General features: G+C 34.9%; 1 protein-coding gene across 1 annotated transcript in view; it reads right to left on the bottom strand.

Moving 5' to 3' along the window:
• The window catches only part of LOC134664666 (lachesin-like), a 98,770-nt gene that overhangs the window by 28,510 nt on the left and 43,361 nt on the right, over positions 1 to 26,899 (bottom strand). The window contains exons 2-4 of the mRNA XM_063521407.1: positions 8,887 to 8,984; positions 4,027 to 4,231; positions 2,031 to 2,189 (exon numbers count right to left, since the gene is read on the bottom strand). Of these exons, the coding sequence (XP_063377477.1) occupies positions 2,031 to 2,189; positions 4,027 to 4,231; positions 8,887 to 8,984 (462 nt within the window). The remainder of the gene's footprint in view (positions 1 to 2,030; positions 2,190 to 4,026; positions 4,232 to 8,886; positions 8,985 to 26,899) is intronic.

Below are 26,899 nucleotides of genomic sequence, written 5' to 3'. Positions count from 1 at the left end.
TAATTTTACGATTTCTCGTTACGCGAATAACTACTCTACTGTAAATTTAGTAGTAAGTAGTAGTAATTAAAAAACTTTTCATTTTTTTGTGGCAATTAATAAGATAAGAGAACAGTAATAATTATCACGCAAATGAAACAAGTTAACATTACTTAATATTATTTTATACATACAAAAAGAATATTAGGTACATTTGTTTAAAAAAAACATAAGATTTTGTTACTAATATTGAAACCAATTGCAGTGTATTATTTAAATAACCTATCAATATGAAGTCACATAATGATGGGGCATACAAAGTTCACTTAAAAAAGTCATGTAACAAGAATTATTATTTAAGGCCTAGACCTAAAATATTACCAACGGCTAGTAATAACACCGTATTTCAAAAAAAGATAGGCTTAATTTCTTTTGTCTGCATATTTATCACGTAGGTACTAGATTCTAATAACTGACTTAAGATAGGAAAAACCTGAAAAACTTTACCTTTATTATTTAAATTGCTGAAACTGTGGGTTCTTTTCAGGAAAGTTTTTTAATATCCACACCTCAAAGAATTTGAAATGGGTAATTGAATATTAAAATTTCAGGGTTTACTGTTCAGAAAACTTAAATTCAGGTTGGCTCTTGTTGTCAATATTACTTACTTATAAAAAATGGAGAAATTTTGAGGCCCGAAAAAGAACAATATTGCTATGGTAATTTTTATGAATCATTATCATCGCATTCATATAATACTTTTAAAGTCTCGCGTTTTGTACACATATTATATTTAATTACACAAACGGGTCTATCGCTATATACTTTCATTAATATGTACCTTAAATTCCTACGTTTCAGCTGAGTTGCACCAGCTGTGGTCGGGTAAAGTAAAGACTGATGACGTCCCAGCAAATGTCAATGGAGATATAAATAAAACAACACTGAACTACCCGAAATCAGTTTATAAAAATGTTCGGGGTAGACAAAGACATTGCAGCTACCTGTTAAGTTAAAGTTAAATTTTATTGCCCACGGCACGACATATACTCATAGTATCGTTAACTAAAGTATATACCTACACTCATACACAATACACATCCTTAGTTACCATCCATTTTATTCTCTTAATTATTAATTATCAATCTGCTTTCTAAGTTATTCTGAAAACCCTTGAACTACCAAAATTATCTTTGCTTAATTATTAATCTAGGTCATAAACAAAGACAAACCGTATATCTTTACACAAACGTATAGTTTCCCAAACAGTTAAGCGGCAGCTTGAGTTGCGAACTTTGCACATGTCATGCAACGCTGGAATACGACAAAGTTCTGTGCTGCTGAGTTGTGACAGTTTTTGGCCGTAACGTATGTGCAGCGCCTGAACGGAATGGTACGTCCGTGACTTAATTCTCAAAGCTGGGTGATAAATATCACTTTTTATGAGGTTTTGTGGCTCTATATCAGATTGAATATTGTCTTTGGCCAATTTATGCTTTGCTGCATACAGTGACATGATTTATGGAAATATTCTTATCTTCCGTAACGTGATGTTCTGATCAAACGAATAACGTCGTCATTAGATATATCGGTGCGGCCGATGTGCTCATAAATATCTCTCGCGCCTTGACAATAGTGGCGTGTTCAGATATTTATGAGCACTTTGGCCGCCTTGATGAATCTGATGGTGAGTCAATACTGTAAGTACACAACATGACATGGTAATTGATTTGTTGGAACCTTACAGCAAAGTACCTACGTAAAGGATGCTGATTTTAGCTAGATAATTCAAAGCCAAAAGCTACTTAATTAGGTACGTCAATCTTTGTTGTACATCCAGTAAATAGATGCTAAGCACGCCAGAGGGCCTAGCCAAGGCGACAATCGTTCGAAGAGAAACGAAGGGAAACGCTATCAGATCTGTCTCTCGCACTAATAGGCATGGGAGAGTCATACCGAGACTATGTTATTTTTTTAATTAATTTCAGATCATTTTTACTCAACCATCTATTTCTACGGTTAAAAGCTAGATACGTCAAAACAACACTTACCTAATGTAGAATTGTTAATCCTAAAATGCCTGGAGTCTTCTCTCCTCCAGACTATAGTCGGGGGCGGGGTCCCCGAGGCCACGCACCTCAACGCGGTGTCTTCGCCTTCCTTCATCAGGATCTCGCCACTGCTAGCTTCGTCGTCGATGTCTGGCGGTACTAAGAAGTAATACTCGTCAGTATCACAAAGTTACAATTTCAACTTTCAAGCCTAGTTAAGAATTTAATATCCGTACCATTTCGTACTTAGAGGATATAACCAATGGAGACGCCATGTATAGACATGGCGTCTCCATTGGTTATATCCTATTGACATTGTCATTTGATGTGCCCCTCCCCTGCAAAAAACGGCACACTATTTTGTACCGAAAATTATAGAATTTTCGGTACAAAATAGTCTGCCGTTTTTTGCGGGGGAGGGGCACATCAAATGTATGCGTAACGTCAACATAGCCATGTCAGATAAACGTCAGTCCATACATGTGTTTGACATGTGGTTGACCATTGGCCGCCTTTTTTCGACAGAGGGGAACGCCTGTTAATGACCACTCCGTTGGTTATATTCTCTAAGACTTCGTACCTTGTCACAGAGAAAATAGCATGAGGTCCCTAGCGACTCATATTGATTGTCAAATAAGGTACCTACGAAATGTACGGAAATTAGATTCTTTGACTTTACTTCGGTTATAAATTGGGTAATTAAAAGGTATTGAAAGTGCAATCCACGAAGTATCAATTACGATCGCTAGAATGCCAGGTTTTTTAATTAAGTTTTAATAAGGTATACTTAAGTAATGACCTGATATTAATTTTAATAAACGTCAAAAATTTGATCTCATGATACGATATGGATCGGATCTTTCAGTGTCAAAAATGACGTTTTTGTTTGAAGAAACGCCAGTTTTGACACTGACAAATGCAATCTATCGAGATCAAATTTTTGACGTTTATTAAAATTAGAATCAGGTCGTAAGGCATTGGGTGTCATGGGACATTAAATAATATAATATGAAAAGCGTTCGTTGTGATACTTTTTAATAAACAATTAGTTGAAAACTTGGTCATCATTTTCAGTTACTTGATAGAAATCCTGGTCTTCCAATAGATAATGAGATATATCTAAATGTTGTACAAATGTATTCAAGTAGGTACGCAAGTGATACAGACCAAACGTCAAAAGAATCACCTATTACAATGGTAAATCCTCAAAAAAAACGCCAATATTCATTGTGCCGAAAATATTGAAATAGCAAACCATAACTCACAAAACAAAGCAATGTCAACACAACACAAAGGTTTTCAATCGAGTCATTGTAAAAAAAAAGCTTTGACGTTTCCTTCCTCCACTTGTCTCCGTCCCATTGTTCGACACCATCAGTTTTGGCCCAGTTTTCTGAAGCCCATTATTTTCTTGATTGACTTCCGTGACACCTAATATTTCGGGCGCGTGCAAATAACCTCCTTCGTAATTTATGGCGACGTCATTTTAGACACGATCATACGATATAATCTAGGCACTGTCATAAAAACGGAACAAAATTATCAGCGTTTTTTAACTGACACATAACTTATTAATCTGAACTATTAAAAAAAATGTTTAACAAAAAATCGGCATTTTCGTATCAAGATTTCACATCTTGAGTAACAGAAAACTTTATGAGAACCTACCCATTCAATTTAGACCATCAACTATCATAGTCAATAATTAGAACCGGAATTAAGTATTGGAAAGTACTAACCAATGCCGTCTAAATAGTTGAGCAGGAAAACTACACTAAATTTATCAAGCAGATACGTTTGCAAACGATTCTTCGCTCTCAACCAACTGCAATTCCTTACTTTTTTACATTGCGTCTCTAGTGTCGTTAGAATGTTCTACATATTTTAACGACACTAGAGTTTCAAGTTGTATTAAGATGAGAATTCATTAGTAACAATGTGCTAACCTATATCATAGGAAAACTGTTATTTAAGTAAGTAAAAATCCAAAACCAACCGACAACCTGCAGCCGGTGCGTCTGACTCATCATGGGCTCGGTGTTGACTTGGCACATGTATCTGCCGCCGTCGCTCGGCCCCACGTCCTTGAGCCCCAGGGTCCAGCTCCCGTCGCCGTGCCCGACGCTGATGCGGTGGTTCTTCGTGATCACGTGCCCGGCGATCGTGAGGATGGTTTGCGTGTCTACGCGGAGCCACGCCACCTGGTTAAGACGAAACAGGAGTTGAGTTTTAAATAATTTAGGTAAATATACCCGTCTCACTAACGGAAGCAGCTCCTAATACTAGTGCGATAAGGACAAGGCGAAAAATCCCGCGTAAAAATCTCAAAAATCGAGGTTTCGTACTCGACTGTTTCCTCCTCCAAAACTTAACCAATCATAACCAAACTTGGAAATCTAAATGATTATGAAATTATCTGTGTCGAACCGTTTTGCTTTTTTGGCTAATTGATATCAGTTTTGAATACTACGCCTCTCATTGCGGCATAGTCAATTAGGCCATTTTGTCCATTTTTGAAGGGCTTTAGCGCCTTAAAAAACAATATTATCAAAAAAAGCAAAACGGTCCGACACAGATATTGACAATATTAATCTGTGTTGAAAAAATCATTGCTCTAGCATCAAAACCCACGGAGGAAACAGTCGAGTACGTTTGTATGGAGAAATTACCACTCCTGTTGGCTCTTAAGAAGTTTGTTTAGCGCCACTTACACCATCCCACTAACCCGGGGTTAGCCGGTTAAACCGTTTACTTACGGCGCGATTCGGGAAATGATTTAGAGATGCACTAGATATGAAATAGTAAAGATATGTGACGTTCCACGGCAAAAGGTACCCTTGCCCCGGCTGAATATTGGAGCGGCATTAATAATAGCGTAAGCGCCAACCGCCATAAGGTACCTTTGGCCGTGGATCGTCATATGTCTTTACTATTTCATATCTAGTGAATTTCTATCATTTCCCGAATCGCGCCGTCAGTGTCAAATTGTCCTAGAAACCATAGTATCTCCAGGTTTAATCAGTTAAACCCAGCTTAGTCAACGCTGCAAGTTTAGTGGCCCTTAAGCTGACAGTCCATTTCCAACGACAGCTGCATTACTGTTCATTTTACTATGGAAATTGACAATGACAGCGACGCGTTTAGTACCGGTAGTACAGCTGCGGTTAGAAATGGAATGGTACCATTAGTCTTTAATGGTGGTGAGTCAAAAAAGATTTTACTTCGTATATGGAGAAAAAGCCATTTGGTATCCAGTCGATTTACTATGATAATAAAGTGTAGAATCAACACTGCCTACACTACACGACATGAATAACAATTATATTTTATAGAACGCAGTTTAGTTTTTATATTTATTTTATAGCGATGAATATCGAGCTTATGTCAGCAACGTTGTTTTTTTTCCTTTGCATACGTTCTGGTGTAGTGGAGCGCTAAAATCATAAACCTGTTGTATTTTTAACCATTTCATTTCTAACAATAACGAGATATGATATGGATGGAAGTACCTTTCATACTTACAAGGGTTATTGTGTTAATATCGAAAATGAGGTAATTTTGAAAATAAAATCATGAAAAGCTTCTGGTTAGTAGATATAAGTAATTAATTACCCCGTTTTCGGAGTTATCCTAATGTACTTATTATTTTAATTAATTGTTTTTAAAAATTATAAATCACCTCTTTTGTCTTCCTCATTACTTTTTTATTTCTTAAGAGCCCTTCAACGTGCACACTAGCGCCACAGCTAAATAATCGTGATTATTTAAATTTAATGAAATATATTGAAAAAAGGGAGCCGCTACGTACTCTATTGTGTATTTAAGTACCATTTGAATACATTAAACTAGTTTTTATGTTGCTGGTTTCGTCGATCTAGGAACTCAAAACAAAAACGGCCGTTTTAACTTTGGACGCATAGATTGACGAATCCAGCAACATAAAAACTAGTCTGATGTATTCAAAAGGTACTTAAATACACAATAGAGTACGTAACGGCCCCCTTTTTAGGGTTCCGTACCCAAAGGGTAAAACGGGACCCTATTACTAAGACTTCGCTGTCCGTCCGTCCGTCCGTCTGTCACCAGGCTGTATCTCACGAACCGTGATAGCTAGACAGTTGAAATTTTCACAGATGATGTATTTCTGTTGCCGCTATAACAACAAATACTAAAAACAGAATAAAATAAAGATTTAAATGGGGCTCCCATACAACAAACGTGATTTTTGACCAAAGTTAAGCAACGTCGGGAGGGGTCAGTATACTTGGATGGGTGACCGTTTTCTTTTTGCTTTTTTTTGTTTTTTTTTTGCATTATGGTACGGAACCCTTCGTGCGCGAGTCCGACTCGCACTTGCCCGGTTTTTTTTTCAATATATTTCGTCCAATTTAAATAATCACGATTATTTAGCTTTTGCACTGGTGTGCACGTTGAAGGGCTCTTAAATGCCATTGAAACTTCCTCATCATTTTACCCGGTAACGAGTCAAGTAGGTATTCGAGTTTCTGCAGAACAATGTGGCGAGCAACCGCATTCAATTTCGTAATAGCTACAGCTACTCACTACGTATAGAGAATACAAAATGTAACAATTGGTACAGTCGGCGTCAATTAGTAGCGGATGAAATAACGCGCCAAAAGTATTAAATTTGCCATCCTGTAGGTAATACTCTTCTAAATAGAGACATAAATATGTATTTTTACTTACAGCTGATTGCGTTCCCTTTTTTTTTGTTATTTAGGAAAGCTACGTTTGGTGTGTAATCTGACTTTTGATGCTAAATGTATTTACCTATTAAATAAATACGTCCAATAAGTACGTAAGTAGGTATTTTGTTTTTATATTTTCGATTTAATATTTTCATATTCCTTTTTAAACTCAAACGAAACATTCAACGCCTAACACAAACATTAAAATTTCATGCAAACTTTCAAGTGGCAAGTAAAACACGCAATTTCCGGTTACCAAACAACTCGCAAACAATTTTTAAAAATACTTCTAAAATGTATGGGCACAGTTTAATGTTCCTACACCAGTGACCTACTTCAGCTGGCGAGCAACCGAACGCGATGGAGATTAGGGTTGTCCCATAAAAATAATTTATCAGTACTCATAATTGTATGAGGATCCTTTTTTATTTCGTAGGTACTCGTACCTATTTAAATCTGCTGGGGAATACGAAATTACGTTACGCCCGTTTATTTAGAAAGGCACAAAACATAAGGCAACTCATTTTAATTTGGCAAATAGGTAGGTAAGTTAAACGTACTAGTGATGGACATACTATTGTCCAATAAATGACAAACTGCTGCCACCTCTATTGACAATTCTTCCCTCTTTTTTCATTAGGTTAATTTAGTGTCCCACTGCTGGGCAAACTAAAGACTTCCACTCGTTTCCTCCACTTTACCCTGTTGTCTGTATTTTCCCACTATTTTGAGTAGAAAGCGTCCCAATCTCCTTCTCGGTCTATCTGCATTTGGTGTTTCGTGGGTCCACTCAGTTACTATATTTTATAAGTTGATATTTGTCAAGTTACTGGCAAATCTTAGTTTATTCAACTAATTCTATGACAAACAAACTAGTACATATATACATAAGCTTAGTAGCTACTTGTAGTAAGTACACATATTATGTTTTGTACTGTGTACATTTGGTTTTAATTACTCCATGTGGTTTCAACCTGCATCATTACTTATTTATGTAATATCAATTTCATTTTATGTGTAGATGTTCACACTCAAAATGTATATTAATTTACATCAATATGAACTCTGAAAAATTTTATTAAAATTATCATTCCCAAGCTTTTATATAAATAACTCATTTTCATTTTACCACCGAACAGGATCAGATTATTATTAAATGTGAGTAAAAGTTATTCCGCAAAATAAACAATTTCTTAAGAGCAGTATTTTTCCCTCCCCATTCATTCCAATCTTGATAAACGTCTGGACTTATAATATTATTTCGCTGGTTCCAACTTGGATTTTGTTTTTCCCCAGAAACACCATCGAGATAGGGAGCGGTCATCCTTTGAGTGCCTTATTGTTTTCCTCTAAGAGTGCTTTGACTTATGTTATTTTTAACGCATTCTGAAACTTAACAAATCAAAAATTTTCCCCATCGTAGTGGTGTTTTGATTGTATAAGAAGAGTAGAGCCCTTACGTACAATGAAATATAATACTGGATGTAGAACGATTAAAATATATTGCAACAGATAATTTTCGCTGAACAAAATATATTGGTCAGTTTGAGAAGTACCACAGAATAACTAATAGTACTACCGTAGAAGTACATCCTTATTTCATTGCTTCTGCTGCAGGGCCCACTCGGTATAATTGAATATATAGGTATCAACGCATTTAAGAAATCTCTCAAGTCGGGTTTACAATGCATTGTTATAACTCAACTTTAAATACATTAGGTCGAGGTTAAACGTGTCATTTAAACCCTAAAATAAACTGATAGAACAAAACAACTGATTAAGGATAAACCCAGACAACAGTCGATCTTATTGTTAAAACGCTTAGCGATCTCTATAAGACAACGTTAAGCCTACTCGTAAGCTGGCACCTTTACAGATAAGTATTTGTGGAACGTTTTTGTATTTAAGAAGGCTTACTTGATTACCTACTCAATGACACTATTTATTTACCACAAGAATGTATAGTCTATGGGCCTTTGATGCTTGACAAAAAATGTTTTATTTGATTTGATTCTTCCGTTAAACCATCCGTTCTGATTTCTGAATAACTATTTTTTCTTTCCAAAGGAATTGTAGAATACCTACTCATGTTACTTATAGTACTTAGGTTTAGTCAAACCATTATTTACTATTAATTATGTTGGTACCTTAAAAGTTTGTAGGTTGTCCACTCTACACGTGAGTGCCGCATCTCTGCCCACTGCTACCGTCACGTTGGACCCTGGACCCACGAATGTTGGCAAATCTGAAATAACAAGAAGTGTCCATTATTTCTACTATCTGCGTTATATGGTCTTGTTTGTTACGCAATAATGACAAACAATGTTGCGCTTATTAAGTATGCCGTGGTGACATAAAGGACTACATGGTAACGGGACGGAATCGCAGTGACGCACCCGTAAGCATATTGGTTTTATCGCATGCTATACATGCCAATAAGATGGACAGACCCGATGATCAAGGCCGCAACTAAGTGCTCGGTTTACGAATGTATCCGGAAAGCTGCAGTTCGCGACGAATAGCGCCGTATTAGCAAGATCATCACTCATCGAGATTCACAATGATGACCACGACCACTCTGGCAAGAGTGTACCGACTAAAAAAGACGAATACGTACCGCTGCTCAGAATGCTCATCAAAATCTACAGCTAGTCAATGAAACTAAAAATGTTTTCAATGCAATAAACACTAAAACACAATGTTAAACACAATAATGCTTAGTTTAAATGTTCATAAAACGCATTCTATCCCAATATTATATCAAAAGTGTGCCAATTTCACTAAATTTATGGCCCAATTTGACTTGGCTCATATTCTGGCTTCGCTTGATTTATGCTCGCACTAAAACGAGTTCTACGAATGCATTTTGTGCCATTTCCGCGTAATAAGGACGTTATGTCGCCGAAAAGTAATAATGCATTAGTATGGAGCTGTTGTCATTGTAAGAGGGTCATATCCTACGTCATTATATCCAACGTTATAGGATCGAATCGTTACATTATTGTGCAGTTCAACATTTATTTAGCCTAGAGTGTCCCACTACTCGGTAAAGTCCTATACCTCCTCCCTTTCCACGTATCCCGGTCAGTTCAACATACGAATTTAAAATGTTTATTCTGCTTTGAGGTAATCTCGGTAGAATCAAAAAATATTTGAGAATCTGTCCCTGTTTTTACTTGTGCAATGAAAACATAATTACATTACAGAAACGAACCACAAATGGGGCATTATTTAGACAATTTGGAGAGACTTGAAAATGGGTGTTTTTTTATGCAGAAGGCAACTAAATTTAAGAAAATAGCCATTAGATCTGCACCAAGCAATTTTACGACCAGCCTGCCAAATAAACTTGTTCTAACTTGTTCTTTTTGTGTTAAAATATTATTTGTTGGAACAAAACCCAGTCCCGAAGCTGTCCAACAAGTGACAAGTTAGCAATTTTGTTATAAAAACTTTGAACACGTCCACGGCAGAATGGGTTCCGGGTAGCTGTAAATCAGAACCTTTTTTTATATTTATCCCGTTTACACACACACGTATCTATACGTATATTTGTACTTACTCGGACAGTGAACATCAAACGTAGCGGATAAGACTACGCTGCAAAAGTATTTACCATGATCTGATAGCTAAACAAAATGTAATACGTCTTATTAGACTAACGGTACGATTAGGGAAATGAATTAGAGATTTAGATATGAAATAGTAAAGATATGTGACTTTCCACGGAACAAGGCCTCGGCTGAACATTGGAGCGGTGATAATAGCGTAACCGCCAGCAGCTGCCATAAGGTACCTTTTGCCGTGGAACGTCAAATATCTTACAATTAGTGTTGAGATTACAATTTAAAAAATATTCCAGAGTGGCAGATTTTTTTGGTGCGTTGTTTCATCCGTTAATATTAATTCTGGCTATTTAATTACGAGTATTTCATTTAATTTATTTTTAACATTAAGTAAGAACTAAGTATATATTGAATTACTTTTTATTTTACTAAATAGCGTCTTCGCCATATTTAGGGTAAACACAACAAAAAATAACACAGTAATTTGTAAAAAGCGAGTTACGATTTGATTATACGAATTTTCTTTACTAGTAAAAAATCTCGCTGACACTTTACACACCAGAGAAAATAGTTCTGTTGTCCGCTAGTCACTCTCTCTCTCTGCCGTGGGTAGACGGTGGGATTCCGAGCCGTTAGAGTGACATTCCATTTCCAACTGCAGCTGCAATACTGTTCATTTTACTATGGAAACGCGTCGCTGTCATTGTCAATTTTCATAGTAAAATGAACAGTATTGCAGCTGCAATTGGAAATGGAATGTCACTTTTAGCAAACTGCAATTTTATCAAATAAATATATAGTTTATTCAATAACAAAACTTATACAAACTATTATTAAAATTAAGTATAGACTAAATAAATTAAAACTAAAACTAATAAAATCTCTCTCTAATGTTTCACTAAAAAAGAAATTTTAATACAAAAACAATGTATTTGCTAATGAAGGTTCAAGTAAACACAGCAAAGATGTTATTGAATGTTGTTTCCTTGAGATGCCTATGTTTAGAACTTTCAAGTTAAGAACTGCTAATTAATTACTAAGCTATAAGGAGGCACCTTCGTAACATCAATTACTTACCTGATAAGATATAAGGAAACAAGGAACGCTGTAGGCGGTGAGAATATTTCGTCCTCACAAAGTCAGTAAACATAGGTACATACCTACCGCTGTTTCTCAAATCTTTAAAGGCCAAATTAATTTGTTGTAAGTAAACTTAATTATTCACGTCTTATTTACGTACACATAATTTAAAATGAATGAAGACTAATTAAGCAAAGTTAAATACACAATCTTGGGGGCCTTGAAACAAAGCAGTGCCTTTGAGAAAGTAATTTACGTTGTAAATAAAGTAATATTAAATCATACAAAATTTACTAAGTGGATTCTATTGTCAAGTGCCAAAACGTTAAATATATGTACATATAGGTAGGTACTTTTGATGACAGAAGGGTGATGAAGGATACTAAATAGGAAACAAAAAGAAACTTTTATACTATATACGAGCCATTATATATAATTCCAACTTTTGTTTAACAACAGTCGAGAGAATACGCTAAATTATGCATTACCGATCTAGCAGTCTGAGCCTGATACTTAGCTATGCAAGCCCTGAGTTAAACTTTTGAAATGTACCTAGTAAACATGACGTGTTATACGAATTTTTATATTAAAATGACAAGCTTAATAATTATGATAAGTCATATCTTGATTGGAGTTTCCTTTCCAATGCTTGAGCTGTTTTTAATTCAGATTACAAGATTACATTTATTTCAAATAGGTACTCGTACTTACAAACGTTGCAAGTTTTAAATAGAAACTTGTCCAAAACAACAAAATATCCCTTCAAATGAAATATCTCCCTAATTTACCTTTTAAGAACGTCAAATAAATTTCGTTTCTCAAACTAATTTTAACAGATATATTGAAATGAATATTTATGAGTAGCTAAATAAATTCATAAGATGTCAAAATATTACCAACGCCTCAAGTATTACTAAATTCCAACATTAGCTACATTTCGAACATTTTTTCCTGCCCGGCGCCCACGGGAATTCCTGACAATATTTCCTGTCGGAGAAATAGACAGCCTCACAAACTTAAAGATGCAGTCAGCGAAACTGTAGTGTCTTAAGAAATTCAAATTCAGTAAGACAGTGCCAGCTTGGGCGACGGTAAAAGTAAATTGGTTTGTGTTAGGGATGAGGTCCGGGTCTAATCGTGCTCGAGGGACCTGACTTGGCCATCGCATGATGTGCCAATAAGAGTTTGGGGATATTTTATAAGTTAGCGATATGACATGTTTGCTTTAGGGAGTGCAAAGCCGTGAAACGTTAGTTTCTAAATGAAGAGAATAATATGTCATGTTAATAAAACGATGAGGCAAACTACGAGTAAGTAGGTATAATAACTTAATAAACACATTTTTTTTTATAAATAATATTTCAAATGCTACGCTACGAATTATCAAAACATTTCCATCGCTTTTATTTTCTTCATCATAATACTTATTAGTAATTTACGTCAATCCTTTCTTACTTAGTTACCTTTAACAGCTCCATGAGATATTAGATTTCACTGTGTCACTTGGATTATATTGTGTAGGTGTTAGCACCTCTATATTTAGCTGGCTAAATTTAAACAATCAATTTGTACGGTAGCAAAAATAAAATTATTATAACTTTGAGAATTCTACTGAATCGACATTATTATTTTCCTCCTCGAGTTATTATATCTACGAGTATTAAAAGTAAAACATTTATTTTTCACAGGTTTTTTCCTCTGAAACTACAAAGCTACAATATCTAAAAATACGATTGGGCCAAAATCGTCCCTTTTACCAAAAAATATTTGTGAAAAGTAATGTTACGTAGACGATGTCCCACCCATAGTAGTACAAATATCACAATACTATATTTAATACTGTATGGAAAAAATTAGTTAAACTGGCAACTTGCCTTATAAATAAATATAATGTATGAGGTACCTGTGTAATACGAGTAAGTATGTGACCTACCTGGGATATGTACTCGTCATCAGTTTTACGCGGCCTTATAATATAAAGGCTAAAGACTGCGTCAACTTAAACGCAGCCCCTTTTTTTCTTTCTAACTTTTATAATAATTAAAAACACAAAAAAGTCAAACGAAGCATAGCTATGGTTAATATGCGTCAAATTGTTGTCAATATCCAGAGAGGGAAATGACTAATGAGGTCTACATTTGTATGTAGCAGCCAGCGGTCGACCACTTTCCTTCTAAAAGTGCCCCAAACTGGGGTAGGAGTGACAATGGGTAAAGAAATATGCCCAGCCATGGCAGGGGTGTTGACAGCCCTGTCCCTCGGCCTCGGGTCAAGTTCAGTGCGGGCATGCGAGGCACGTCAGCAATTCTATCGAAAACTTCGGAAATAGAAATCGTGTCCATCTCAAAATAGAAATCATAAGAAAATAGAAATCGAAATCTTACGCGTCATCTAAACATAAGAGGATGCAGACGATGATGAATAGGCGATAACTTTACTCTTAATTTTATACTTACTTACTGAAAGTTTTGGGTGCACGTGGGTATCTATGATTCGTGTGCGTGATTAGTACTAATGTGTATTAAATTAACAGCAAGGCATACTTCAAGGAGCTAGTAGTTGAGTTAATTTGCCAAAAACAAGTTCGACCGGGGTAAAAAAACATTCTCACCCGATTTTCGTGAAATTTTCAAAGAAGGTTCTTTTATCGATTTAGTTTTTTTTTTATGGGGCCATACATTTATTCAGTTTTTAGTTATGCTTGCGAGATTTATTTTTCTTACAAAGCTACTTATTTATTAAGAGTGGCAACTTATAATCAAGTAGGTATTCAGAATAATACATACTATAATAGAAACCCGACGAGCCTAATAGCAATCACACTTCACGTCAAGCGCGGTCGTGATGGATGCCTCGCATGATTGACTGTTAGTCGTAGATCACGAATATATACAACGCGGGTAAATGTTATTTGTGAAAGTAAACGTACACTGTGTTTTGAATATGTACTAGAAATATGGTATATTCTTATAAGAGCAGCCTAATAGCTAATGCCATAGAACGCCTAGTTGTGCAGGGAAGAGTGGGAGGTGACAGGGCTAGAGGAAGATCGCCAATGAGATGGACCGACCAAATCAAAGTCAGTGTGTCGGCCACAGTAAACGAATGCTCACGGAAAACAGCTCTACGGGAGGAATGGCGACGTGTCGTTAAACAAGTCACTCAAAAGTCTACATAATGGCCACGACCACTCTGTCAAGAGTGTAACGAAGAAGAAGAAGAGAATAGCTAATGCACTGTACAGGTACCGTTCTGATTCAGGCTAGAACAGCATTAAAGTTGCAGTGTTGCATTGTCGCAAATGTCAAAAATCTGGACAGTAAGATCAGTTTTGAAATATCTGGCAGTAATAGTCGGCAGTAATATCACGCTGCAATACCCTAGTTACTGGTGCAGTAATGCAGTAGACTGCAGTATTGCTATGAAACGTCAATGATGTTAGTTATTTTATCTAGAATTTCATATTTCACATTCGCGGCAGTAGGTCATGCAGTTGGCAGCATAGCTACAGCAGTATTTGCAGCGCGGCATTAGGGCCCCCCCACATCTGGCGTCTTTCGAGCGTCGGCATCTGTCGGCGTCGGTCCAGCGCTATGGACAATGTCGTCGCTGCGACGTTGCGTCGACGTCGGCCATAGAATTGTAGACGCCGACGCTCGAAAGACGCCAGATGTGGGGGGGCCCTTACTGCTAACCGCATAATTGCCGCAAATGTCATTATTAATATTCCTGCCCGGATTTATGAAGTTGCGCTGCAATACTGCAGCAGTAATGATGTTGTTTGAATCCGCACTGTACCTTAAATTGTGTTTTGAATAATATATAAGCGAAGTATCTAATGCATATCATAATATAAGCCCTAAAAGCCGATTAGTAATCGCACTCCGCAGTACAAAGGTCTTGATTGATGAGGTCTCACATGATTGACTGTTCTAAGTCATTGGGTACTTAGGTAGGTATGATAGTGGGGCTACTAAACCTGTGTGGAAACGTCGAAAATAAAGGCAAGGAAACCCGAACATAAATTTAGTATGTTTTAATATGTGTTCAAAACGTGAAAGTTTTAAATGTCATTCTATGTATTTAGGTATCATAAATTAAATAAATATTATAGGACAATTTTTCAAAAATTTACAAAACGTACTCTGACAGTAACTAAGCTACTTCCATTAAGGATTGTGTTGTGCCTATTTACTAGCCGACGGTAAACATATGTAATAGATATATAAAATTAAATATGTCAACAGATAGACAGGTATAAAACTAGAGCGCTTCTTACAGTATAAATATAAATAACAAATGGCGATGCAATTAATTGCATTTAAACCCGTCGATTTCTCGAACGATCTCAAATTAACGAAACCGATAATCAGAAATGAAACTTGTAAAATACGATTAAATCGCCATTTTACTTCCACCGCATTTGAAATCTAAAGTGGTTTGATGTAATTAAAAATTCAGCGAACCTTTTCTGGTTGTCGCTTCATCTTAGACAAATATAAGTCGGATGTTGAATGAATTGATTAAAATGTTGAAACTCATTTTAAACTGGTCAGTAACGGATAATTTTATTATCTTTACATAAGGGGGAAAGGCTTAAAGCGGGTTAGGCTAACGCTGAAGACTTGCACGTTTTATTTTTCTTTGATTTTAGAAACGTATTTCACTCCATTCGACAGTAGAATTATCGTATTACAAAACATAAATATAGGAGAAAATGATTGTGTCATTGACGTCATTGTATACCTAATAATCGTTTATTAAAAAAAGATAATGGCTGACCTAAAACCCGCTTTGCTTTACCTTAGAGCGAGTAGGTATTATTCACTACAAAGTAGGAACAATAATTAATAAAACAAATTTATACGCTTTTTTGCCCTAAATTTGAAGTTTGACGTTATGTTGACAAGACATGGACATCAAGACGTCTTTGACGAAGGAAAATATTCATTGTACCGTCAAAGAAACACTAAAACTTATAGATCGTTTTCGCTAGCTTACCCGCTATAGGCCTCCGTTCCCTACTGACCCCATCCTGTAACCCGTACACCCACGATGCCGTTCAGAAATGATAGATGACAGAAATGATTGACCGTCGGCTAGTGGCTGAAGTATAGCTGGCGGTACCAAATGGAAAAGAAAAACGAGTTTATATTTGTTTTAATTACAAGGCAACTTAATTTTCACATCATCTATTCGGAAAATAACTTTTTCATCACACTTGCTCGGAAAAGATGTATTTACACGTAGGGCTTGCGGGCGGGAAATTGAAATTTTCGCCCTAGGGCGGAAAAAATCTTTTCCGAGCAAGTGTGATGAAAAACACTTATTTACACGTAGGGCTTGCGGGCGGGAAATTGAAATTTTCGCCCTAGGGCGGAAAAGTGTTTTATACAGAAGTTTGTTTTTATTAATTCTCCTTTTTTTCCTTACAAGTGTGATGAAAAACATTGTGTGTGCCACGGGCGGTAAAGAAATTCCGAACTCGTGAACATTTTAAGCCCTCGCTTCGCGTCGGGCTTAAAATTGACACTCGTTCGTAATTTCTTATTTCCCGCCCTTAATACACAATGTACTATTTCTTCCCTGTTTACAGGGATCATAGTGGCACTTTCCTGTTGTAGGACATTTTATTTATTGCCAGTATAGTTACACAATGGACTATGAAAATAGTACCTATGCATAATCGATTACGTAGGTACATACGTATATTTAGCATAAATAATATTGTGATACAATTACATAACATTTTTCTTAAAGGCGATGTGCAAAACAGTGACACACGGGAGCAAAATTATTTCCACCTTGGGCGTAAACACTAGAATCCCTCACCTCACGCATCCTCACATTTTAATTTCGACATAATCAAATTTTGTGAGATAATATTTCGGCCTAATTATTAAGAAACAGCTAATGAAGTACCGAAAGGTCCGACATATAATTTTAGTAGGTAATTACGTCCTTTTCATTAAGTGTGACATCGGCCCTACCCTGTTAACTACCAGTTAATTTAGTTCAGCTGTCGTCAATTACTTAGCCCACCGGCGGTAATCCAGGTGAAGCGTGAGTGATTATTCCTTTGTGAGTATAGTCTTAGCCGGTTATAGCCTTAGATGGTTATATAGACTGGCTTATAGTGGAGTGATTTAGCGACTTAAGAGTAGTGATGGGATGATACAGAAATATTCCTTAGGTGAGAATATTCCTTAAAGTACTCGTATTTTCGCAATAGGTTTGTTAGGCTGTGTTTTAACTGTATTACAATTTATAGTTCATCACTATCTGGCAAAATGGTGTGTGTTTTAGCAATGCTGGACACTTAAATTAATGTTGGTTATTTCCAAATTGGAAGTTGTAAAGTGACCGGATAAATTGATAACATCTCAAAATGTTGGCAAATTATTTATGTTATTGCTGCATGTTTCTAAATTCTTATAAATAAATTCTTATCGGCTAAAAAAAAGCTACAAAGTTATTTCACCTGGCCAGGGCTTGGAACCGGTATTTTTTTAAAACCCCGAATTAGCCCAATATTTTGAATTATTTTATGCTCTTTACGTAGGACTGAATCATGTATTTAGGTAACAACTTTGTGTTATTAGATTGTCCCATTAAAAATGAAATAATAAACCAAAGAACGAAAAAGAACGTAATAATACCGGTATTTTTGTATGGAGCAAATACCGGTTTCCGACCCCTGCACCTGGCATCCACGTAGGATCTAGTTTCTTTCTTGAGTGAAGTCGATCAAGTCGATCACTAAAAGTTTTCATTTATTTATTCTGAGAATAACCCGCCTATAAAGGAGTACTAACGAGAATATTTCCATGGAAAATATTTTTGAGAAAAAGAATATTCCTATTTCACATCTCTACTCGCAAACGAGGATTACCTACCTCGTCTGTTTATTGATGACTCAACTACTGGCTTGGGAGCAGTTTTACTACATTTCGACTGGATGTAATAAATATTGTTAAATATAGCCTTTGGGAGATCACCGTTAACTATCGGAATATGAGGTGATATTTATATTTTATTCTTATTTTCGGCTGAATATGTTTAAGTATTTGATACGAGATTTATAAATATCATTATTAAATATAAGCAACTAAGTAAATAAAAGTAAAGCCTAAGCTGAAAAAAGCTTTTGTCGGAGATAATTATCAGCAATGCGTAATGATTTTTCTTTTGTGATGCATTCTATTCTATATGACGCATTTTAAAACTACCTATTTTTAAAATTTCACCTCGCTGAGTGGGAGTCCTTTTTTCGTCTGTTCTTTTTATAACCTGTCTTATGTAACCAACCATGATGAGAAGTAATAAAAATTCTATTATATTATATATAACTTATTTGTAGGTTTCTCTTGATGTCAGATTGCTGAATGTTGCTGCCTCTGATTTCGTAATTTTGGTGTCAATTCATCAATATATAAACGTGGAGCTGATCTCAGAAAAATAGTTCACAATAGAAAAAGCAACCAAAGGAATTTTTTTAGTACGGCTACCATCAGTTTGGCATTGACATAAACGCTATCGTGAATGTAATTTACTTTCTATATATCTCTTTCGCACTAATATGTCAGTACGAGCGAGGTGCATAGATAGTAAATTACGTTCACGATAGCGTTTATGTCAATCAATGCCAAACTGATGGTAGCCGTATAGGTCACATTTAAACCATCTCGATGCACGATAATTGACTAATACATTTGACAGAAACGTGTTATAATAAATCCGATACAAGGTGTATCAAAAATAGTGGGGATCTGTTTATTTGGTATTGTGTTCTGATAAGGAAAAAGAGGAAGAAAAAAATTTTGGAAAAAAAAATTTTTTGCCTTTAATAAAGCCGAATATGCTCTTTAATGGATCTCTACTAATTTGTAACACCTTGTATACAATTGTCACCCATAGCTTTTATTCTAAAAAAATAAACAAAGGTACGTAAAGGTTACTTTCCAAATCAGACAACATTGTATAGAACTAGGACAGTAAACTTATCCGAACAGATATTCCCAGTCAATATGCCCAGTTACAACAGTCCATCATTCGAGCCAGTAGTTTATCACCGCTCGACAGCACAGCTCTGATAGCAGCTTGAATATTATAGTAACATACACAATAATAGCTTCTAGTACACAATAGGATACTGAATGTAGGTACCTAGCGTACAATAAATAGGCCATTCTATAATCGAATGTAACATAACATCAGGTAAATTTAAGATTATAATTGTATTACATAGACATAATTCATAAAAATAATTTTTAAACATTATTTTTTGAATAAATCTTCACATTCCGCTCCACTACATTTTTCTGTAAATAATTTAATCGCTAAGGGGGTGAAAATCGGGTTGAAAGTTTTTGTCTTCTGTGCAGCCGGTTGTAAAACGCCAAATAGAAGTTTATATTTTCTAATGGTACGCCCAAGTCCCATGGCCACGAAGACGCTACCTATGCGTTGTGAACGTACCAGTGCGTATGTTTATATTTTGAGTGATTTCAACCCAACGAAATAGAAAAATAAGTTAGACGGATAGTTGAGGCTTCAGCAATGTTTAATTATAATTGACTAAGTTTATCCAATTAATTACAGGCTCAAAGCAGTTTACTCGAGTTTAAAATGCTATTAATTTAAATCGCAAATTAGTCTCTAATTATCCTGTTACTCATTAAGTACCCGAGTAAAAAACTAACAACCCCCGTTTAACAGAAACTTGCAATCTCCGCCTTTAATTAAACCTTTAATTTTGTTCTGCTTTTCAATATTTAACTAGTTTAATTGCAACGTGAATTTAACGTGGTTTGTGGAAATGGAATTAAATTATTGAGTAGCCCTTGAACTGGTCACATTATACTCATTATAAGTGAAAAACGAATACAAAGTACTATTTTCACTTCAATTATGAGCGCGTAATTGAAGTAAACAATGATAATGAAGGGAATAAATTATAAAGCTATTTCTTATTTATATATAACCTACTATAACAGGAAAGTCAAAAAGCAGTCTAGACACATAAAAAGAGTCTAGAGTTAGAGTAGAGTAAAGAGTAGTCTAAAAACTTCTAAAAGTTTACTAATAAATTCCTTTTGTTTCAAGACAGGTATATTTTTGAATTTCGATATAAGGAAAATGTCTACGTCCAAGAAATAAAATGTCTTTTTTTAGATCATGGGTAAATAACTACTTTCTTGTATCAAATAACAAATTATTATAAGTTTTGATTCAATTTGTATCGTATATCTTGATCCAAGAAATTAAATTCTTATCACAAAACTTTTCAATCTTGAATTTTGAGTATTTAATGTTTTTGAACGGTTACTAGGATTATTTTAGTTTAAGGTATACCTATGCTAACCATATATCTTTAATCAAGGTATTTCAGTTAAGACATATCTGGTTCTTCTGTATACCCTGAAAATACATACGTGGCTGAGTTTACGTCGCATATTATTTCAACGCACTGAAAAACGACTAAACCCATTTTGATAATTGAGAAAGCCATCTACCTACTTAATATCGTCTTTACCCTGCTTATTACTCGTATGTACAGGCTACATTTAAACCTATTTGTCAAAAGTGGACGTTCTACCTATACAAATATAGGAAACTTGTTACATCTACGAATATATCAATTATAATAACATGTATGCAACACAAAACGGATAAAGAAATACTGTAAACCCCCAAAAAAAATCACAAGCATCTCTCTAACAAGGTTTCAGTTGATCTACATTCATCAATATATTTAACAAAGAAAATGTTTAAAATAGAACCCTGTAATGCCATGACTATTCTCATAAATTTTATACAAAGGCTCAACCATGTTTACGTTGCCATACAATTTCGGGGGTTAATTTTATAGGACGATTCCTTATAATACATTTCAGGGGTCGCCCCCAGGCGTTTCCTTCTCGAAGTTATAGTATTTGTTTAATCAACATGAAATATGAGAGTGTCCAAGTAGACGCAGTGTTTTCTCGTTGGGTTTAGTGTAGCTATGCTTTTAACTGTTTTGAGAAAATTGTTTATTTAAATTTTGTCTTCAGCTGTTTCATATTTACTTTTAGTTATATTTTTATACGAAATAAATTTAATATGAATTACCTACGCGGTCAAATCAAATATCAAATATCAACATTTATTCAGCAAATAGGCCACAAGGGCACCTTTACACGTCAACATTGAATTTACATAAAAGCAAAAATAGTAACATCAACAATTTTATAAAATAAAACTAACAATTCAATCTAACGTATTACAATTACTAAGAGATGTATTTGGTCTCGTAATGAATTACATACAAAATACAGATAAAAAAACACACAAAAAAATCTATAATATTTAGAGGTGTAAATGTCTCTAGGTGTCAGAACTATAAGATTATATAGTTTATCAAGTTATCCTTAGAGATGTATAGGGTCTCCAAGAGTCAATATCCTGTGTAGGTAATTAATACATTCATTAAGAGAAAAGAAACATACGAGAACAGAATGAGGCGTCTCACTGTAATTAATTAATAAAAATTAAGTTACTAAGTATAATAGCTCGTGTTAGCTTAAACAGACCAGTCTCCACAAATAGCACCCGTTCACGAGTATGACATGACGATATGGTATCTCTGACATTATTGTACGATTTTCAAAATATTTCCTTTTATGGGTTTTCCACCTTAACTGGTTCACATAAAGAGTTGCCTTCTTAGTAAGCTAAGTATTCCAGATACTTAATATTTTTATTGGAAATATTTACAACCAGCACTTCCATAAAGGGGATAATTATATCGCCCGAAACACAAAATTCACATCTTACCAAAATGAATATTCAGTCATAAAGCTTTAGAACAATAACGGTCACGAACTAAATATTTACTGCGAAGTTAATCCGTCGAAAAGGAATTACGGCAACAATCTAAATCACTGTCTCAATGATAATCAATCCGACGGGCAGCTTCTAATCTCAAAAGGCCTCTGATTCAGCTGCAAAATCTTAACAAAAGGGGGCGGGCATACTGGATGTTGCAGACTCTTTGAAGCATCAGGCTTATTTGTCTATTTTATATTTATTATCCTCTTTATTTATTTGTCTTCTTAAGTTAGGCATTTTGTAATATGAATATAAAGGTAAAATAAAATAACATTTACAAAACAATCAAAAATACGTATAAATACATTACAAAAAACCTAACCTAGGGTGCTGCCAGCAGCGGGGCCAGCCCAAGTTGCCGGTGGTCAGGGCCGCAGAGCGAGGAACCGACGTACTATACGCGCCGTGTCCTACTCGTAAATTACCGCCTTCTGCATCTCAACCAAGATCCAACCACCCAGCGAGTCTCTCTAGGTGTTGGTCGAGACTCTTTGCTATGAGACCGTTCGCTATTACATAAGTATATTTTAAGATCATTTTTATAAATAAATAAATTTTAAGAAAATGTCTATCTGATACCAGGTTGTTAATTCATAATGGATTGGTTGTTTTCATTGTTGTGGTTCTCCGAATTTATTGTGAATATTTATTTATTTATTTCATTGATTTGTTTCGGATTACAGCCCACATCCATCCACTTTACTGGCAATAATAATAAGAGTGTGTTTTAAGTGATTAAAAAATTCAAGGAAAGTTATTTTAACTTTTAATGTCATCAGTTTGTTGGGCATAAGACTTGAAACGAGACAGATGACCTCTGTGCTCGTTCATCAAAGTTATGGGCATTTAGTTACATATAAAGATGTTTTTACATAGAAAAGAATTATTGGGAAAAATAAATTTATTCATAAAAATGTTCTCTGTCATCATTAAACTAATTAATTATAAGTTTGATTATATGTAAAGATGTTTTATATAAACTGTAAACATAAATAAATTGATAAAAAGATATATGGTTTACATAAGACATTGTAGACATCACTTATGGCAAAGTATGACAATATTAGTGTTCGCTTGATATAAAAAAACTTAATTTTGTTAATTACTACAAAACTAGAGAACTGATATACATAATTTCATTGTAAAATGAGTCATTATATGTGTATGGTACATAGGAATTTAATAATTAGTCAATCCATTAAAATAAATATTTCCTTCATACATATATGGAATAAGCAAATAAATTGAAAAATGAGAACCTGTTCTTGCTAATAATTGTTAAAACTATAGAAGCATATCATGATTCATTTATGTAGAATGTAATTAAGTAAGGCATTGAAATTTTATAATGTCTTAAAAGCTAAAATTTGCATATAATTCTTGAGTGTATTTATGTATGAATATAGACCAAGAAAAGCTAATTTTGTATGCCATTGTGAGACCAGGGGAATTTGGAAGTATGAGAGTAGTGTATTCTAGTCAATTTATAAAGCATATTGTATATAAAAATGGGACATTTAAATAATAAAAGATCACATTTTTACTAGTACTAATGGAATTTTGCAAGGAAAGTTCAGTTGTAAAAAAAAACATGAAAATAGTGATTGTATTGTTAAATAATGCCATAGTAAATTAGATTATAAGCTTAAGAATTAGTTTTAGCCATAAATAAGAGTGGAAATACTAAAAAAACTCCACATAAACATGCAAATAAAATGTTAGATTGTTTTTGTCCATTACTTCAAAATTATAGAGTTTTGATGGAAGAAATTTATTGAAAATCGTAGATAAAAAATAAATACATCCAATTTTGCTTAAAAAATCAATTGGAAACTAGTAATTTTTGTAAAAAGTAAGAAAAACAATTTTCATAGGAAAATTTGCAGTATACGGGGTCATTGAAAAATGGACCTTAATTTCATATATATAAAGTTCAAATTTGCTTGCACTCCCTAGCTAAAAAAAATGCATGTTGTGGTTGTTAGAAGAGTACAAAGATATTTTAGGCGACGATGGTGACGATGGTGACGAAGTCGACGATTGTAACCATGGTTACGAACAAAACAAAATAATACCAAAATTTAGGGGGTATAAATAGACGGGCCAAAAGCCTAGGAGATTCATTCAGTCTACAGCAGCCAAACCAAGAAGAGCTCCAGGAGAAGAACCAAGAAGAAGGAAGAGATCCAGAGAAGCCCCAAGGACCGAAGCGGAGCCCTAGCAGAGCCTGCGCAGCCCGGGACGCCAGCCACAGAAGACTGAAGACCTTCAGCGGAGTCGAGTCGCCGAAGATCTACGGTGGCGCCTCTGGAGTCCAGAGGAGCCCTAGGACATCAGCTGAGCCCTAGCGGGCATTCTCCGAACAACTTCGGGCAACGGGAGCTGCTTGCAGAGCTACAAGGGCCAGGTAGCCGAGCATCAGAGCGGGGTCCAGGGAATCCTGAGCTACCCACTTCATAGAAGCCTTCAATTCTCCGGGTGAGTGTTTATAAATTCATAAAGTTGTGTTTTCTTTTAATTTGAAAAACTTAATACTGGTCTTTACTTTAGAATATTTTGGCAATGCGAATTTTATTGTAGTAGTAGTAGAAAAACACTTTATTGTACAAAAATCAAAGCGAAACAAGAAAAATAACATTAATCATTTGCATAAAGGTGAACTTATCTCTTCCAAATAACTTTTGAGCAAATGAATTGTTTTCTATGATCATCTTTAAAATAGAGTGATATTAAATAAAAAAGCTTCAACTATGGCAATATGAAATTATGTGCTATTGATATTAAACATGGAAATTTTGATTCTAAAGAGATTTGATACTGAATTAATGAAAAATAATGTGCTTTTGCTCAAGAAAAATTGAGTGATTCATAAAATGTGAATAAAATTGGAATGAAGCCTTAACCAGAGAATAAGGCCTGGTGTAAAAAAGTATGCCAAAACACCCTGTTCAGATTTCATGATGTGGTGAACGACGGAAAGCTGAAGCGAAGCCGTAAGTCTGTGGGGGTAAGAGAACCTCTCCTGCATTCTGTGTTCAATACCATTTATAAATATTGATTGAAACTTGAACAGTTTATAATTTATTTGTATGTATTTATATATGGGCTTTAATCTGGTTTTGTTTGCGGGTAAAATTTGTAATAGGAAGCATGTTAAACTTAGGCATTGTCAGTCAGAATACTACTGCTTAGAAAATTTACAGGATCTATGCGGTCATGGAGCCTTCGCTTCTGCAAGCCTTCACGTCAAAGAAATTCAAATGAATTGATTCTGTTTATATTCATTTTTAGTAGGGACACCTAGTTTTGCAAATTTTTGTACAAATAGCTTTGAATTTAATCAGAGATTTTAGTCTTTTAGTATGAGAGTTAGATTTTCGTTCCGTCATAAAACAAATCGCGTTGATAGGCTCGCTGGTTTTTTCTTATGGATTCTTTTCCAGCTTATGTAAGATACGAATCCTTGGTCGAGACTGTAGGGTAAGTCGAGGCAGGCAACTTCTTAGGGACTAAATCATTTAAACTAAAACAAAACCTCTCAATCAAAATAATATAAAATCAATTTTTCAGTTAATAAATGCCTTAAAATCTATTCTGTTGTTTGCTTTAGTAATATATCTCTCTCTCTCTCTAAAGAACCTGAGTTGCTACTCTTCACAGTGTAGAGTCCTACCACTTGATCACAAGCCTGGCCAATTTAGTTTGTAAGATAAGCCACACATGCATGGAGCCCTGGTCCTGATAAGGTTAGAATTAGGATCTTCAATTATGGTAAGTATTCAGTTTAGGGAAACTTTCAAGTGTTTTATTTTAGGGGTGAATGTTGGGGTATTATTGGGCCGTCATCGTCTAGATAAGTAGAGTTAAGGCTGGGGTTCGTTTCAGTTGGTGCCCGTGACCAAAATAAGGGGTTTTACCGGTGTTATATGGGTGTTATGATTAGGTTATTTTCAGTATTGTTGGGTCCTTGGCTTTATGTGATGTGTGGCTTCAGTTGTTGTACGTGTTAACGGAGAGAGAATGAGAGGTGTGTTATTGAAGCTATTGGGAAGGAGAAAAGTTAAATTTGACTATTTTGTACCTACTTGTTGATGACTTTAAACACATAACTTTTTCCTCACTTTACACTTTGCACAGCACTTAACTAGCACTGCATTTCCATTTAGTCAGTATAATTACTTTCACTCACGATTTGTACGATATTTAAGAGTTTATTTACTATTAAACTAAACAAAAAAACAACTTTGCAATCGAATGCAATTTAGCGGTAAAAATTGACAACTGATTTTTTTAGGTTAAAATTCGTTCATGTATCAATTATTTTTTGCAATTGAAAGTATTAGTATTTTCAGTTTAAATAACTTAAAGGAATTAACTACTTAAAGCGATATTCATTTATTTAGATACAAACATTATATGCGTTTTACATTCAATTTCTATACAAGCGGGGATTTTGAAAAAAAAAACAGGATTACAATACGGTCTAGCGAGCTGATAATTGCCTTAAATTTGCTCCAATTTATAGGGGTCTGCATTGGAAACATAATGCCATTTTATGGGCTACATTGGCCATTCAAACTTCACATTTATTTATGCTTTACATCAATGAGCCTTGCTCATTGATGCGAGCTTCTGTGCAGCC

Source organism: Cydia fagiglandana, chromosome 5, assembly GCF_963556715.1.
Source record: "Cydia fagiglandana chromosome 5, ilCydFagi1.1, whole genome shotgun sequence".
In the NCBI taxonomy this organism is placed as follows: domain Eukaryota; kingdom Metazoa; phylum Arthropoda; class Insecta; order Lepidoptera; family Tortricidae; genus Cydia; species Cydia fagiglandana.
Note: the sequence above shows the minus strand (reverse complement) of the source record. Positions and strands in the feature narration are given on the sequence as shown.